The sequence below is a fragment of the Vipera ursinii genome (genome assembly GCF_947247035.1).
Source record: "Vipera ursinii genome assembly, chromosome: Z".
Lineage (NCBI taxonomy): Eukaryota > Metazoa > Chordata > Lepidosauria > Squamata > Viperidae > Vipera > Vipera ursinii.
Genome location: NC_139517.1, coordinates 95311033 through 95329731, shown reverse-complemented (window position 1 = coordinate 95329731; position 18699 = coordinate 95311033). Strand labels below are relative to the sequence as shown.

General features: G+C 37.8%; 1 protein-coding gene across 7 annotated transcripts in view; it reads right to left on the bottom strand.

The window, feature by feature from the left end:
- The window catches only part of ETV1 (ETS variant transcription factor 1), a gene marked incomplete at both ends in the record, with an annotated part of 93864 nt that overhangs the window by 25107 nt on the left and 50058 nt on the right, over positions 1 to 18699 (bottom strand). For 6 of the 7 annotated variants that reach the window (XM_083378052.1, XM_083378047.1, XM_083378046.1 and 3 more), the window contains 3 exons: positions 2839 to 3086; positions 8172 to 8360; positions 12064 to 12193. In XM_083378052.1, coding sequence (XP_083234178.1) covers positions 2839 to 3086; positions 8172 to 8360; positions 12064 to 12193 — 567 coding nt within the window. The remainder of the gene's footprint in view (positions 1 to 2838; positions 3087 to 8171; positions 8361 to 12063; positions 12194 to 18699) is intronic. The other variant, XM_083378051.1, reaches the window with a different exon arrangement.

Below are 18699 nucleotides of genomic sequence, written 5' to 3'. Positions count from 1 at the left end.
TAATGGGAGACCATTTTGACAAGGACAATCCTTTGCTAAATGTGTTCTGCAGAGGTTAAACAATAGTCATCCATTTAGAGATAATTTACATTGGATTCTTGTGCCAAGAAAATTGAATTCAATAGTTTAGATGGCTTTCTGATGCTATGACTCTGTGACCTAGAATAATTCCCCACAGAGAATTATGTGCACCTAGAAAGCATCTATAAAAATGTGTACTCTAATAGATATTACTATTTCATTTTGTAGTCTGAAATATCCCCACAGCATGGCTCCTAGGATGGGTGGAAAAATAAAACATCTTCTACTGTGTTGACATTTCTATTTCTTTCCATGTTCCATTATCTCAACATTCTGCAATAGAAATTGCATACCTGCAATTACAACTAATTGATCTGCCATTTCCGATGTCATAATTAATGTCATGTTTTAATAGAGTTATAATCATTCCATAATAATGGTTTTCATTCAGCAGATTTCTAAAATGGGTAAGAATATGGAGCTCAAAAGCAATAAGTAGTGTTGAGACTCAAAATCTCCCAGAAGGAACATCTTATTGTAATGATCTTGCAAAAGAGATTTTTTTATTTTTTATCTAGATAGCAAAGTAATATTATGCAAGCTCCTTTTCAGTGTGACTTATCCCTAAACATCCATAAACATAATAAAATCAATGATTCAATGGCAAAATGCATTATGCTTCCAAAAGAGTTATTTAAAGTACTCTTAGAGCAAAGATAGGTGACTTCTGCAGAACAAGGCAAAGCATCAAACCATTGACTGCATTTTATGTTGGTACAGATGTGCTAACTTAAATGCAGGAATTTAGAGCCATAAAAAGTACTCTAAGGCCACAAATGAATTCTTCATGACTACTGGTTGTCCTGCTAAATCATTCTAACCTAATATTTTGTCCTGCAGAAGCAGAGACCAACTCTTGAAATTAAAAGAATGGATGTGAATAAGAAACAAAACTTAATTGGTATTAAAGAATAATCACATGCCATATTTATAAAGATGAAAAGCACTCTTGTTCCCTACAAATATATGGGCAATGAGACAGATCCATCTAACACAATGGTCTCCTTCACAGCTTATTATTCAGAATGGGAAGCTAACCCAAGTTTTAGCTACCCCAAGATTTTCTAATGTTAATTCATTCTGAATCAGGTCATGGATTAGAAAGAGAGGAATAGATAACTGACTGAGAAAATTCAGCCTGCTATTCCAGATAATTTTTGCAATGCACACATGGGCAAAGAACAGTGGAAATCCAGATTTTACTAGGAAGGCTCATGTCCTTAGTCTTGAAAGAGATTATCTCTTCTGGATTAAAAAAAATGTAAAAGGGATTGGTACATTAGCAGTCCTTCTGTAATGATAAAATGGAAAATGGATAACTCAATTCACTTCTCTGATAACCTTGTAGGAAAGGCAAGATAAGAAGAACAAGATTTTGATTTTAATATACTGTTAATCTAGGAGAGCAGTGGGAGAAAAGAACTGCTTTAATTTATGCTTTGGAGGATTAGTTCAGAGGAGTTAATACTATTTTATCAACAATTAAGTCAAGAATCAACAATTATGCTTAGGCAAAATATAAACCAATGACCATGGGAAATAGAGGTTCATATATTATTTTACCAAATCTTTCAGAATGATGAGGGAGGGGCAAGATAAATCAGCTTCAGTTCAGACTTTAAGGATAAGAAATAGTAACCCCTCCTGCTAAAATATAAAAAACAAGAGCTTTGTTATCATATCAGCTGAATAGCCCAAGTAAGCTATTAAAAGGGGATTCCTAAAAATGTGCCTCTTTCCTTGAAATGTTTTCAAAAAGCTGAACACATTTTTGCAATCTCTTTCTCTCTGAGAGGAATAAAAATCCTACCAAATGCAATAGGATACGATTAACAGGAATCGATAGTACCTCAATTACCACTTACTCAGCAATTTTTAAGTGACCAACAATATGATAATCTCTTCATAAAGAAATAGGATTCTAGGAAGAAGAACTCTTCCAACATCTGAAGATTGGAGTAAATATCTTACAACTACATCTGGCAATAATCAGAGATGTAAATTACAAAATACTATCCTTCCTTATATTCTTACTAATTTCCCTTAAAACTAAATATATTCAGAGCTTTTACTTCAAGGGGCCAAAAGTAGCCCATTATACTGTAAAGTATTATTAAAAATGAACTAGTATCAATGAAAAGTTGGTTTATCAATTGGAGGGGATTTTACAGAAATCATGTGTTAGATTTATCGTCAGTTTTGTCTCCAAATCTCTAGATAATTTCAAGTTCAAATAAATAAAAATATTAGTGAATAATTATATTGATATGCAATTATTTATGCAATAAAACTTTATTTCAATCTTCAGTGTTTTGACCGATCAGGGTTCCTCTACTGCTTTGTTAATTAACTTAAAAATCAGAGTATTGACTCTAAAAATGGAGGGATAGTGGTATTTAATGCTTGTAATGCAGGTTCTTAATTCAGGCTGGGAAAGAGCCTGAAATATTCATATTAAAGTTCCATTACAGACTGTGGTACCTTAACACAGGTATTCTTCCAAAGATAGAATTCCAATTCAGATGACAAGATCATTTGGGGAAAAAAAGTTATTTTATTTATATGGAGGAATCTGGTATGATAAAACCTGTATTTTCATTAACAATCTAATGTGTTAAAACAGAATGCTCCTAAGTTAACTAGAAATATTGTTCCTAGTGAAACTTCACAGACTTAAATCTTTAAAATAAATCAAATCTGGTCAAATGAACCAAATCCTACTGAACATAAGATGAAGAAAAAATATGTTTGGATTACCTGAATCATATGCAAAATCTCTCGGTTCTTGTTTAATCATCAGAGGAGGAGGAAAACTTTGAGTGACTGAATTGCCAACCATAGCATTATGTTCATATACTGGATCATGGTACTCCTGTTTAAACCCTTGAGGTGGGAAAGGGATGTTTGGCTCAGACATCTGGCGTTGGTATATTGGACGTCCTTCCCGCGGTATGGCAGGCAAAGGAGGAAAGGAATTACAAGGTTCTGAGAGCTGACGGCGAAATCTAGGATAATAACACAAAAAATCATTATTAATCTAGTGATGGTGGAGAGAGGAGTACCATGGAGAAATAATGGATTATGGTGGTAAGGAAGATAAACTGTCATAACAGATGGTATCGGAAAAATGATAGTAAATTTTGGAAATTATTTTTTCTCCTGGGAAAGAAACATGGATACATTTTTTTTTCAGAATACAACCAGAATCTAAGACAGCACAGGAAACATCATTCTGTAAGAATTAAATAAAAACAGCTGCCCTTAGAGAAAGATTTCATGGTTGGCCCTGCCATAATAAACAGTTTTATTAGCCACCAATTAAGTATGCTCCTTTTTGTTCATTTGATATTAATAACATAGCTAAAAGTAGCAGATAAATGAATGAAACTGTTTCATATCACACAAGGAAAAAATAAAGAAAAGACTATACAATGCTTAGTTCCTTTCCTTTCACTTAAATGCTTACAGTTTTTTTGTGGCAGATTTTGATAAGTTTAAATACTCTGTGCAAAGATGGAATATTCTAAGCTTTTTTCTGCAACAGCAAAAAGCTCTTCCTTTTTTTACCACTCTGTCCTGTATTAATTTCATGTATTAATTTCATATACAATTATCCATTTCATTTCTTTCACAGGTTTCCCTTCTAAGTAGATGTAGACCAGAAAAAGAACAAGAAGACTGACGACCAAAGTGTTTGCTGTTAAAAATAACTTTTGTTTTTACTTCTTATCTTTTACAGTTAATTTTATGCAATCATTTATGGCAAAGAAGGAAAGGGACATTCACCCAGAAGCAATTATATTCTACACAACTAAGAATATTCCATGTCCCTATGCAAGGAGTAATGCCTTTGTTGTTTGCCTACACATTTAGTAAACAAAAGTGTTTCATTCAATGTGCTCTAAAATAGCTAGACTGATTCTGTATTCTGCATGACTGCATATATATATTTCCTGCCTGAGCAGGAGGTTGAACTAAATGATCTCCAAGGTCCCTTCCAGCTGTTATTATTGATCATCGCCCAGTCAGCCAAATGTTCAGACTGGATTTGGCATTTTTGTCTACCTATCGAGTCCTTACTAAGGACCTGGGATAGGCAGATGTGGATGTTTGATGGTATTACAGATATCGTCGCAGGATGGAAGCAGTTACTAGTAAGGCCGTCTTTTGCAATTGAACAATGGCGAATTTGTCAATGCCAATGGTTTTCAAGTGGTGCTCCAGTTGTTCTGGGATTGTACCCAAGGTGCCTATTACAATTGGTACTACCCTTGCTTGCCTTTGCCACAGTCTTTCTATTTCTATTTGTAGATCTCTATATTTTGTTATCTTCTCCAGTTCTTTCTCATCTATTCTGCTGTCTCCAGGCACTGCCACGTCCACTATCCAGACTTTTTTGTCTTTCTTATTGACAATTGTTAAGTCCGGGGTGTTAGGTTGCAGGTGCTTGTCTGTTTGAATTCTGAGGTCCCAGAGCAGTTTAACTTAATCATTTTCTATGACTTTTTCTATTTTATGATCCCACCAGTTCTTGCTTACAGGCAAATGATATTTCTTGCAGATCTTCCAAAGCACCATTGTTGCTACTTTCTCATGCCGCTGCTTGTAGTCAGTCGGTACAATCTTCTTGCAGCAGCTTACCAGGTGGTCCACTGTTTCTTCAGCTTCTTTGCATAGGTGGCACTTACTGTCTGTTGCTGTCTTCTCAATTTTGACTTTGTATGCATTTGTCCTTAAGGCTTGGTCTTGTGCAGCGAGAATTAGTCCCTCGGTCTTTCTTCAACTTTCCTGCTCTTAGCCATTGCCAGGTCTTGTTATTATCTGCTTTCCTAGCTATTTTTTTAATGTACTGGCCATGTAGTGCTTTGTCTTCCCATGCCTCTATTCTGTTCTTCATTGGTCTTTCTTGTAGGCCAGTTTGGTCTCTCCAGTAGTCAGTAAGCCTTCCTGATATATTAATTTATAATAATTTATAAATTTATAATTTATTATTATTATTAATAATAATAATAATTATTATTCATTAGACATGAACCTCAGTCAACTGAACATTCAAATTAACTGGCGTTGATGGTTGACAAGGGTTGCTGCTAGCATCCTAGGTATCAAACAGGTATCTCCTTAAAATGTAAGATGTTCCAAGTAGTGCAGTTTTTTGTAGCATTGCTGGAGTTATTGCAGGAAGCTGCAGTTTCTAGATGTATTTTGCAAAGTTTTTGGACATAGTTCCCAGTGTCCCAATGATCATGGGTATCACTGTTACACGTTTCATCCATAATCGCGCAGTTTCAATGGCCAGGACACGATATTTCATATTTTTTTCTAGTTGGTGCAACATGCAATATCTGGCATGTTGTGTTCCAAATGGCGATCTCTCTGTATTCAAAAGTCCCATAAGATCTTCACCCTCTCATTCTCAACAACTTTTCCCACCCTATGTTCCCACAACTTTTCGGACACAGGCAAGTTGTATTTTTTACACAGTGGATTAATTTAGCAACTCGGTCATGTCTAGCTTTGTAATCAGTTTGCGCGATTTTGCTGCACTCACATACTAGATGTGAAACAGTTTCAACTTTGTCATTGCAAAGTCAGCAATTTGGATTGTCAGTGGATTTTTGTATCTTCACTTTCATGGTATTAGTTTGTAGTGCTTGTTCTAGAGCAGCCAGTATTAAGCCTTCCATTTCTTTCTTGATGGTTCCCATCTTAAGCCATGCCCAAGTCAAGTTGTTATCACATTTTCCTTCAATGATTTTCAAATGCTGTCCATGCAAAAGCTTTGATTTTCCATCTATTTAATCTGTCATCCAGCTGTTTTTCCTTATATTCTGCCTTTGTTTCTGTTATTTTTATAATGCTCTGTTTTCACAGCCTGCAGCAATCTTTCTGTACTTTGATTTACATAGCCATTCAAACTTCCTTTTTCTTCTTCTACAGTTTGGTGGATTTGCAATAGCCTTCTGCCCCCTATTTTTCTTGGCAGGTACAACCTGACAATGTCACTTCGTGGATGTAGAGCATGGTGCATATTCAAAAGTTTATGCGTCTTCTGGTCTAGGTTTTCCAGTTCAGCCAAAGTCCAGTTGATAATTGTTGTTGTTGTTATTGTTGTTAGTGTACTATACTTTAAAAAAGTTAATAATACCTGCATGGGAAGATGGTCTCAAGCCTTATGTCTTTATACAAGTAGCTTTGCTTCTTTTTGGTACTCATTAAGGTAATTGGACTTTTCACAAATAATAGAATACAATAGTATTGATTCTGGGCAGCTAACATGTGATTCTGGGTAGCTAACAACAATTTAATAATTTATTGAAGCTACAAATATATTGAGCCATGGTTCATTACATTTTGTTAACTTTTTGAGTTTTTGTTCTGTCTCAGTCCTAGATTTCTTTGGCCTAGTCTAGTCACAATCATGTAACTACTATATGCAATGAAAAAAGAGCTATATGTACCAATGAGCAACTGCTGAAACATAAATGAGTTATCCCATAACTACCTAACTAAAAAAAATCAAGTCAGTCCCTCATATTATATCAATATAAATAAAATGAATGTTAATAATTAAGAACGTTCAATGGATTAACTTGGACGTCTGTTCATTTTTTCAGATGAAATTGCAGTACAACAAGCAATTTTTATTATCCAAGTCTATTAGAAGAAACTAATAAGGAATCTATATAGTGATATTCTGACTTTAAAATGAAAATGCAAATTCAAAGACTAGTGGAACATCACTAAATTATCTGTGTCATTATGTATATCAGGGAAATTTCATAAATAGTATGTTAGCTGTGGACCTACACATTACTACACTTTATGAGAGTGGAAAATAATATGGTATCACAATAAAAGTGAATTCTGGAGTACATTCTGATAAGGTAAGAACATAGCCAACTGAATAAAATAGACTTGTGTTAACAATCATTATTCAAATATAGTCATAACTAAATTTAAGCAAAATATATTGGTTTAATCTATGGATGCTTTGTCTTAGGAAATTCAAATTTAAGAAATAAGCAGGGTGATTCAGGGTCGTAGCTGAAGCTTCAGTTCAGTTTTTTTAGCTTTTGTGGTTTTGCTAAGTCTAAAGTTATTTGAACATAGTTTGTTTTGGCTGTTTAACTTCCTTTTCCTAAGCTCGTGCATTTCAAAATGCTCAAAGGACTAAATAAAAAACAAAAAAGCCCACACCCTTTCAATAGATATTATGCAAATTATAAGAATAAACAGCAATATTTTTGTACAATTGATGTAATTAAATTCAAAACAACGAACAAAGAGTGATTTGTAAACGTCATAAAAATAACCACCTATGTAGCAAACATTTTCCAGTCAAATAAATACATTTATCTGTATGGAATTTATAGAAGATTGCCTACTTTGTCCAAATACAGTAACATTTTACGAGGTGTTGATCATAGCATCTATTGCCATTAAAATATCATCCTTAAAAAAACATTTTCAGATTGTCTAGTGCTAATGATTTCTCAATTCATTTTTACTTGCAAAAGTCAAGAGCTTTTAACTTTGTAGTCCAGTTAACACAAAACTAAAAAATGCTATAATATAGTCTGATGTATTAGAACTGAGCATGTTCTGAAAATGACTTGGAAGATATCCTTCAAGCTTCACTGCTATTCATTAAAGAAGTCATGCTTTTTATCATGCTTTTGTCTGGTCCTGAAAAATATGCAGTTTTGTTTTCTTAAATCAGTAGCAACTTTTTTTAGGCTTGAGAAGAATTTTTTTTAAAGCTATTTTAATTAGCTAGCACAAATTTCTGCTCAAATTTCTGCATACTCTGAAGGATCTTTTTCTGAATTATTTTTTAAATGTATATAGACCTACCATATATGCTGATAGACAACACATTCCTCAGAATATTTTACCTTTCCGTGTTTTGATTATGGTTCCTGTCTCTGCATATATGCGAATTCACTCATTCATTATTTTCAACGTTTAAAAAAAATAAACTGTGGTGGATGATCCTGAGATATTCAATAATAAATACAACATAAGAAAGTGGCAGGACAAACCTATTTGCAGTGGAAAACAAATATAGGAAGAATTGACTCTGTTACCTGTGATCCATAGGAAAGCTATTGTCTGGGATGGGCTGGGATGGAGGCAAGTGAGTTGGAAAAATCCGGTCAGGTTTAGAACTCTGAACCGAGTTTGAAGATGCATGATGCAGTGGTGAAACTGGAGTGCTTGATGGAGTTGGTGGGTTAGAAGTCCTCATTCCCACTTGTGGCTTCTGATCATAGGCACTATTTTTTAAACAAGGGGAGAGATAAATGGCTTTCTCAGATAGATGGCTGGATTGATTGTGAACCATCAATGGATACTGATACTGATTTCTAGCATATCACATCAAGACCATATACAATCTTATCTACATCTGATTTCCTTTATTGTTTTGGTGAGAATTCTGAGGGTTTCAATTCCAAAATATAGCTGAAGGGCACAATTTTAGGGAATGCTGATCCACAGACCATATGTATAATTCTGAAGTTGAATTTTATTTCTCCATTTGTTTCCAGATTGTTTTAGCCATGATTACATTACTATACCATAATGGCTGAGTTCAGATATCATGTAAAGTCCTGAATTATGGTTTACAAATGCAAAAACTAAGTTTATATTATGCACATAGGCAACACCAACTACACTGTAGCACAAAGCACAGTATTTAATCAACTTCCTCTGGCCCAATAACTAATTCTAATCTTGAACATGAGACCTTGATTCTACTAGATGATCAAAGCACAAATCATTCTCTATCCAGCATTATTTCCTAACCCAGTTAGGAAGTTCTGGATATAATATACATAACAAATGCACACTGATTATTCTTTGTGCTTGTTAGATACATCTGCTATTTGTTTGGAGAGTTTGTTTTTCTTACTTTTTAAGAATATGTAGAACAAAATGCTTGCACCACAATTTTTATAAAGACAGTTTTGCAGCTTTATAAAGATTTTGGATCAGACAAGCTGATTTTACAAAAATGAACTTTTAAAGCTGTAGAATAAAATAAAAATGGTTAAAATTTAAATTTAAAAAAATCAGAAATATTCCACAAACGTAGAAGGAAGACATTTACTAGACTGACTCAAGTTTTACATAACAGATTCAAATGTTTAAGTTTCAAAGAACTTACCACAAAACTGTGTTAAAAATGATCCCCTGAGCCTGAAAACTCTTATTTAAAATAACATCTTGTCAGTTGTCATGTAGTTATCAAATTTCTAGGTCATCTAATTCTAATATGAATCTGGCCAGTATTAGCGTATAGAGTGAGATTGAGCTGCACTAGGAATAATTTCAAAGCCTGATAGGAAATAGAAACAAATGTATTGTCTTATCAGTATGCAGAATAGTGAAGCTAGTCTTTCACTGGATCACTTCAGAATATTGATTTAAGATGACTGGAAGATATAAGATGCTAAATGGATAATTGGAAGTCAGAGACTGTATTGTATGTTGTTTCATTGTTTGAAGTTGGGTTCATTTTTAAGTTTCATCAACCTCTCAAGAGTTATCTCCAAAGCAAGATTTATATTATCTTTAAGCAAGAAACGTGTCAGTAAAATGACATCTTATGGGGTTTTTTTGCATTGTTTCTATAAGTGTGTACATGAGTGTATACATGTGTATAAGAAATTTGAATTTCAAAAGAATTTAAACATGACATTTTTGATTAGAACAAGTGAATAAACCTGTTAAGAATCCATATCCTTGAAAGATGAAGGAAGTCCAGGAAATTTGGGGAAGGGAGAAAAGGATTTCTTTTATATGAATCTAGGAGAAGGAACCTGTTGTCTTCTATATACAGCTGAATTACAATTCTCAGCATTCCCTATTGATGACCGATGAGAAAGGGTTTCTGGGAAATTCAGACAGGGGACAGATAACCCATCCTCATTCAGGAGTCTGTTGCTATATTAGAGTTTGAAGCACTGTTAGAATTTTAGAAGCATACAGTAAAACTAAAATAAAAATACCAAGTTATGCATATTAAAATGATGCTATTTTTTCTTTAAAAAAGGTTAGTCTTGGTTGCAGCGCTATTTGAACTCCCAAGGGTAAATACATTGCTGCAAAGCACTCTGTGGGATGAACAAAAAGGCAGACACTTTATACCCATCCTAATGCATCTGGACACCACTTATGGACCTTTTTTTTTCTCCAAAGGAAGCATTCCTCGTGCCCCACTTTGATTTCTTTTTGGCAACCGGCTTAATTTTCCCAGGTTTATACTATTGGAGATCATCACCATCAGACTGCTTTTGATACTTTTACAGAGCATATACACCAGCTGCTATGTTCTGTTGCATTTTTACACTTTCTTTGTCACTGGAAATTATAGAAATGAAATAAGATATAAATGAAAATGAATGGAGCCACAGTTCTACTTGCAATGCAGAATGTGTGAAAGAAGCAGTTCCAAAGAAGAAAAACAGCATCTTCTTAAGGGAAGTGATAATGACCCACATAGTTTTTACTTCAGCTCCTATAATCCTATATCATTATACAACTTTAACAAGCTTTCAGATCATTGACCACCCTGACTGCACTCAGATGATTCATAATTTCACTTGTTTCACAATCATTAAAACTGGGAAAAGAGCTACCCCTTTTGTTTGGTACTGCTCCTGTAACAGGTGCAAGCAAAGCCCCTGTCCTTGTTTCCATAAAGGCAGGAGTCCTCTTAATCATGCAGTACCTGCAAAGCTATGGCAGACCACCATTCCGGCAGCATAGCAGCCTAAAGAGGCAGAAAGTGATAATTAACTAATATACAGCTATCAGGTGTCACTGAAAGTGGAGGTTGAATACTTATATAACAGTGTCCACTGGCTCCAGATTAGCTTGCAAAACAATTTTATTCTGATTTATTATTCCCCAAAAAATTTTCAGCACAGTCCTCTTGTCCCTTTGTTCACACACTGGAATAGGTAGCTTCCAGATGTGTTGAACATCTCAGTCAAGAACTGTAGTTTAATCTCAACCTTCACTCAAAGAATCAATACCAGTTTCATCATGTATGAGTCTCAGTGGAAGGTTCCAGATTCAGCTACAATTATTTGCACGTAATGGAGGGTGAGCAGTTGTAATCTGACTTTTCCAGAAATGTGCAAGCATTCCTGTACACCTTGTTTGATCATGCCCATCCGATGTCAATTGTCAATGGATAGATTAACAAACAGATGGTTTGTACATCATAATATGCAAATCAGGAACTCTGTTATGGTATTAGAGAAGGACAAACTAGTTTGCTATTGTGACAAAAACTCATAGGCTTGTTGGCTGCATCTATAGGCAAAACCATTCAAGTGGGGGCAAGCAGAAGCCCTGCACACCTAGTTATAAAGGAATCACTATATTTCTCTATATTAGCTGCTTTAAGCTATGTAGGGAATTCTGGGAGTTGAAGTCCACACAATATAACAAGTTTAAGAAACCAAGATTTAGAAACACTGGTTTAATTATTTTAAAATTTTATTTTTAAAAATACAAACTAAACAAAAAATCCAAGTGTTCATGCAGCCAATACCATTTCAGCCAATACTGTTTCTCTTTATGAGAGAGAAACCCCTGTATCTAAGGGAAATAATTTAGCCTATTATTTATGGAGATTCTCAGTCATTTGAGATCATGGCTGTCCCAAAGCTGCTTTTTTAAAAGGCAAAGAGGACTTTGGAATCAGGGGAAAACAAAGTCTAATTTCCCTTTTGGGACAATTTAAGCTACTGTGTTCCCAAACTAGCTTATTTTTTTTAGGACTAAATACGACAAAAATTTATTTCCCCACTTACAAACTTGTACGATCAGATACAACTATATCACAAGACCAGAACCTTTTCCCAGCATGGAGAAAAAATACATTTCAGTTCTCTCATTACTGTATCACTGTGATGTTAAAGCTCCTACTGAAAGCACTAATGCAAAATATACTAGTTACTTTACCTGACATTGTACAGGCACTTTTCTCCATAACTGAATTTGAATGGTTGTTCTTGACTACAAGCTGAGCTGAGTTCAGAACATGGACTATGGGGTTCTTTCTTGATTTTCACTGAAAGGCCATGAAAAGCTGCTGGAAAGATTAAAAAACAACAGGAAGAGAAATTAATTTCAAGTAGGTAAGAATGTAAGAATGATATAATATATGCATAATACTGAAATTCATTTCAAAAATAATGCCAGACTACCTGATTTTTCTATACTATATGGCTTTTAATCTTCTAGCTTCAACCTTGTCCTAGGTTACGTGCTGTGTGGCACTAGCCTGGCAAAGGTTTAATTCAATATACTCTGTGACTGAGGACCAGCTGTAAGTAGGAATTTGGCCAGATGGAATAGCTTATTGGTCAATAAAATTAAAAGTTTTTTAATACTATATTAAATTGGATATAATGGGGAAATTGCTTGGGGATTTTTTGAATGACTATAAAGAAAAATTTATAAAAGTATGATAAACCTCTTGGTCTTCAGAAATTAATGAAACATGATTCCCATCACTGTTAGTCCAATTGGCCAATAAGTAGGAATAATGGGAAGTGTAGTTCAACAATCTTTGGAGGTCCTTAGACTTCCCATCCTTGCTTAAGAATAAAATATGATGGCAAACATGTTTAATATTTACAACTGTAACAGGAAATATAATTTAGATAAAGCCAAGTAGCATCAGGACTAAAAATAAAGACCAAGCTATTTACATAATCAACATTATCAACAAAGGAACCAGCAGGCCACAGACTAGCACTTGATCGAGTAGCCAAGTTGGAAAAGATACTCAAATGACAGGATGTATCCATACCAACAAACATCATAATTGTGTTCAATATAACACTGTAAGGACCTGCCTCAATCCCTCTTCCCAAGAAAGTAGAACTTCTGTAACAGCTTCATTCCAAAAGGAACTTTTATTAGGAGAAATTGACAGCAGGCATAGAAGGCAGGATCTGAGAATTTTCCATGCAAATCAATAGTTAAAAGAGTAACTGGCAAACCCCACCCTGTTAGTCCATCCAGTCAGTTCATACGTGCCAATCTCCAAGTGTGAACCCACTGTGGGAACAGGGTTGATAAGATGCCATTCCCAAGGTTGTTAGACTGTTAGGTCTTCGCTCCTCTTCTTCTGCAGTTAGAGATAAGAGAGATGGCCAGAGGCACATTCCATTCTCATCCAGACTGGCAGTAAAGGAAATAGATCAAAGAGCAGGCAGGCAGAGGAAAGTGGAAAGGATACACTGTAGTGCCCATAACCAAGTGGATAGGATACATTTTAGCACCCATATCTTCCTCCTTCCCCCCAGGAGTATGGCAGAACCCACAGAAACATAGAATAAAAAAAATCCTCCTCCTCCCAATAACTGGGTTCTGACATGCTGCTCCCCCTTAAAAAATGAGAGATCCACCTGCAGAGGGAACAAGATAGGGAGAGAAAACACTTTTGGGTTAGTCCAGTTTGTCAGGGTATTTGGCATGAAATTTATTAAGTGTTCTCGAGGCCCTGACATGTCGCTTATGAATCCACTCATTTTGGGAAGGATCTAGGTCCTTCCAAGCTATTAGGTATAGTGTGGAACCATAATATTTTCTAGAGTCTAGGATTTCTTTGACCTCAAAATGTTAGTCTCCTTCTACCATGATCGGGCAAGGAGGAGGGGCTACAGCTGGCCTTAAGGGCAAGATTAATTCTTGTTTTAATAGATTGCAGTGAAATACAGGATGACCCTGTCTTTGTGTTTTGGGGAGTTCCAATTCTATCATCATCGGATTTATTATCTGTTCAATGGGAAAAGGACCCATAAATATTGGTCCCAGCTTCTTTGACATTTGCAGAGATTTAAAATATTTACCGGACAGGTATACTTTCTCTCCTACTTGGAAAGGTTTTGGTTCTATTCATTTTTTATCTGCTTGAATCTTGTATTCCTCATTCTAGAGTTGTGCTATCCATTCCTTCTGAGAGGGGATAGTGGTTTCATTAGATGGTAGTTCAGGTATCAGGTAGAAGCTTTGTCCTGTTGTGACTTGGAATGGCATACAGTATACTCAGTGCTGAAGTGAACGGTGTTGTTATACGCAACTTCTGCAAAGGGAAGCAGATCAGTCCAGTTGTCTTGCGGGTAATTTATAAAATTTCTTAAGTATTGTTCCAGTACAGAGTTCGAACATTCTGATCCGCCATTTGTTTGCAGATGGTGACTAGATGGCAACCCCAAAAGATCCAGGAAAGCCTTCCCAAACTCAGATGTAAACTGCATCACCCTATCTTTATATGACTCATTGTGGGGCTTCATGCAGTCAGTATATGTTTTGCACAAACAGCTTTGCTGTGGGATTTTTTGACACAGGATGATATGCACCTTAATTGAGAACAGGTCTGTCACTACCCAAATGACAAGTGTTCCTTCCACTTTCTGGTAATTCCACAATAAAGTCCAGGGTGCTGGTGGGGTTGACACCATCTGCAACAATCCTGCTGTCTTTTCTTTCCTTCATTTGGCTGCTGCACAAATGGGGCAACTAGCCACATAGCTTTCAATGTCCTTTTTTATCAAGGGCCACCAAAACTTCCACTTCACCAGGTGGAGGGTTTTCATGAATCCGAAGTGCCCAGCTACTTTGAATTTATGACAGAGGTGCATGAAGGTTAGTCTTTGGCTTTTGGAACATAGAGCTTCCCCCAACCCACAGCAGTTCATCATTCATGGTGCAAAGGTTCTTATGGTTTAGAAACCATTTGTTCTTTCCTAAGGCTTGTCTGAACTCCACCCCCTTGTGGTTTGAGATTTTTTGTTTGTGCTCACGTGGTTACTGGTGCAGCTAGTTGCCTCAATGACATAAGTAGGTCTGTTATTTCAGTTTTTGTGTTATTGTATTGTGATAATCGTGACAGAGTGTCTGCTAGGAAGGTTTTTTTCCCCCTCTGGTAAGTGTCTAATGGTGAAAATGAAATGATGGAAGTGTTGGGACCTCCTTGCCTGTTTGGAGGATAATTTCCTGGGAATTTTTAGAGCCTCTAAGTTCTTATGATCAGCCCTTACTTGGAACGGGATTTTGTTCCCTTCCAGGAAATGTCGCCATGTCAGGAGGGCCCAACAAATGGCATAGGCTTCCTTCTCCCACACTGCCCATCTCTGTCTAGTTTCTGTGAGTTTTCTCAATGTCTACACACAAAGCTTTAATTTCCCTTCATTATTCTCCTGAAGCAATACTGTACCCACTGCTATATCACTATCATCTGCCTGAATGATGAAAAGTTTTTCGGTGTCTGGGTGTTTCAGGACTGCCTCTGCTGAGAATAGCCTTTTCAGTTTTTCAAAAGTGGCTTGGCACTCCATAGTCCATTTCAGTGTCTGGGTGGGCTTCAGTTTCTCCTTCCCCTTAGTTTTTAACAAACCCGTGATAGGTAGTGTGATTTGGCGAAAGAGGGAATGAATTGACGATAAAAGTTAGTGAACCCAAGGAAACCTTGTAGTTGTTTTCAGGTGTGGGGCGAAGCCCATTCTAACACCACTCAGACCTTTTCAGGATCCATCTCTATACCAGTGGGAAATACGCAGTACCCCAGGTAGTCAATCCTTTCCTTGTGGAATTTGTATTTGGACAATTTGGCATACAGGTGGGTGGCTCTTAATTTATTTAGCATCTCTCTGACCAGTTTGACATGCTCTTCTTTGGTTTCCATGAATATCAGGATGTCACCAAGTAAACAAGAACTCCTTTGTCAAGGTGTTCCTGGAGCACTTCATTTATCAGTTGCATAAATATGGCAGGTGTGCCTTGCAACCCAAATGGAAGCACTCTAAATTGGAAACACCCCAGGAGGCAATTGAATGCCATTTTCCACTCATCTTCTTCCTTAGTTCTAACCCAGTAATACACCTCTCATAAGTCTAGTTTTGGGGGAAAAAACATCCCCTTCACCAAATGTGCTAACATGTCCTTTATTAAGGGGAGTGGGTAGAGATTACTCTCACTCACTTCATTCAGAGATCTATAATCAATGCAGAGGCAAAGAGACCAGTCCTTTTTCTCACAGAATAGCATGAGGGCTATGTTTTTGGGTTCATTGGTTATATGAACACTCTTGCCAAATTCTTGTCTATAAATTTTTGTAACTCCTCCAATTCTCCAGAGGTCATGGAATACATTTTCAGGTTACATATTTTTGGTCCCGGTAAAATCTCAATGGCACTGTCTGTGGGTCGGGGGGGCAGTTCGTTGGACCTGTCTTCATTGAACACTTCAGCTAGATACCGATATTCCTCGGGTATGCTATCCAGTCCCCTGTCATTTGCCACAGCTATGCCTTCCAGACCTCTGTTCCCCTTTAGGGTCTGGATTGCTCCTTTTCTGCCATATTTCCCTTTGGGGAATCTCAGTTCTCCCATCCTCCAATCCATTCTTGGGTTCCATTTCATTAACCACACCATCCCTAAAACAAGTGGGCACTTCATTCCAGGAGTCACCACAAAAGTTAGAGTCTCTATGTGATCCCCTATGGTGAATTGGATGGGCTGCTTGGTGAGGGTGACTGGGACTCCCCCACGAGGGACCCATCTAATTGACCAAACAAAATTGGTCTTCAGCCTCCTCACAAGGATTCCTAAATTCCCCACCAGATTGGGCTTATGAGGCAGTGGGTGCACCCTGAATCTATCAGGGCTCTTAATGAGACTTTTTCTGGCATCCCTGGCCTAACCAGTTCTACAGTTCTAGTGAGGCATGCTGAGCTGCTATCAGAGGATTCAGGGGGGTTTCCTGTTGCAGTTGCTCTCCCCCTTAGTTGTTGGGGTTTGGACCTTGACAACCTCCACACTCTCGATGGCCATCTCCTTTGGCTGCTGCAGCATTTTCCTGAGTTTTTCCCATCCAGCTCAGTCAGGCTTCCACACGGGGGTCTTCGAGTGGCACTTGGCTGTGGGGTGTCCCTCCTTCCCTGCCCCACTTGAAACAGGCTGATGAGCTCAGTGATGTGGTGGGTGGTTTTGCTAGCTCCTGAACCCCTTTCAAGGGGGATTGTCCCAGGACCGTCCCAGGCATCGCTGTCTACCAGTTTGATTGATTTCGGCTTCTTCAGCCAAGATGTAGCAATCATGGAGTCAATCAGGATCTCCTTGAGGAATGCAGGTGTAATACAAATCAATCCATTTAATCCATCTTTAAAATGGCCCATGAGGACTTCCTCTGGTCGGCTGAATCAGCTTGCTAGGGCTTGGAATTCTTTAGTGTATTAAGCCACAGGGCGATGGCCCTGCCTCACCATTTTTATGCATTCCCTAGCTTTCCTGTTGGCCAGGGGGTCTTGAATCTTCTCCTTAGGACAGCCATAAAGTGATTGAAGTTCTGAAGGTCCAAAACATCAGCATCGTATAGGGTCACCATCCATTTGGCAGTCGCCCCCTCCATAGCCATGGTTACAATTCTCGTAACCTGTGATCGCTGGGGATATCTCAGCCATATTCTTCCATGTAGGTCAGGACATGGGCCAGAAAGAACCCCAATTTCTCAGGCTCTCCATTGTACTTTACCCCCAAGGGTGGGAATTTTCATCCAGACCAGTGGCCTCTCCTCTGTCTGGCCCAGTGCCCATCTCCGTTAGCTGGCACAATTCATGCTGGGGTGGCAGCTGTGGCCGCAGATGCTGCCATCTCTGAGGTGCTGGTGGAAGGACCTGGGTTCACAACCATGCTCTTCATGCACTCGTCTTCTGCCATGCCCGTGGTTATTGAGCCCCTGCATGGGTTCACTTTCTCCTCCTTTAGGGAGTCAAAAGCGACCCTGAGCATATAGATTGCTTGTTCCAGGAACTGGATAGAATGGGCTGGTCTTTCCTCCTCTTCCTCACTGAGATGGAGCAATCTCTCCATCTTCAGCTTACAGCCTGGCTGGTGGCTGCCCCATTTGAGGGTCACCTTTCTGGCTTTCTGGTCCCAGACTTTCTTTTTTCCAATGTCCATCAACCACCTCAACTTATTCCAGTGCTCAGTGGCCATGGCTTCATCAGAGGAACTGGAGGACTGTGAGCTGCTACCACTTAGGCCAACCTGGAGGGAAGCTTCCCCACCTAGGTTGCCTTCCTCCTTCTCCCCGCTAAGGTTTGACATTGTTTGCATGGTCCCAATGGTAAGGGTCTTCCTTCTGGGCTAACCAAAATTGCAGATCCTGCTTAATGTAAGGACCTGCCTCAATCCCTATTCCCAAGAAAGCAGAACTTCTGTAAAAAGCTTCATTCGAAAAGGAACTTTTATTAGTTGACAGCAGGCATAGAAGGCAGGATCTGAGAATTTCCCATGCGAATCAATAGGTTAAAAGAGTAATGGCAAACCCCACCCCGATAGTCCATCCGGTCAGTTCAAGTGAACCAATCTCCAAGTGTGAACCCACTGTGGGAACAGGGTTGATAAGACGCCATTCCCAAGGTTGTTAGGTTGTTAGGTCTTCATGCCTCTTCTTCCACAGTTAGAGATAAGGCAGATGGCCGGAGGCACATTCCATTTTCATCCCAGGCTGGCAGCAAACGAAATAGATCAAAGAGCAGGCAAATAGAGGAAAGCAGAGAGGATACATTGTAGGACCTATAGCTTC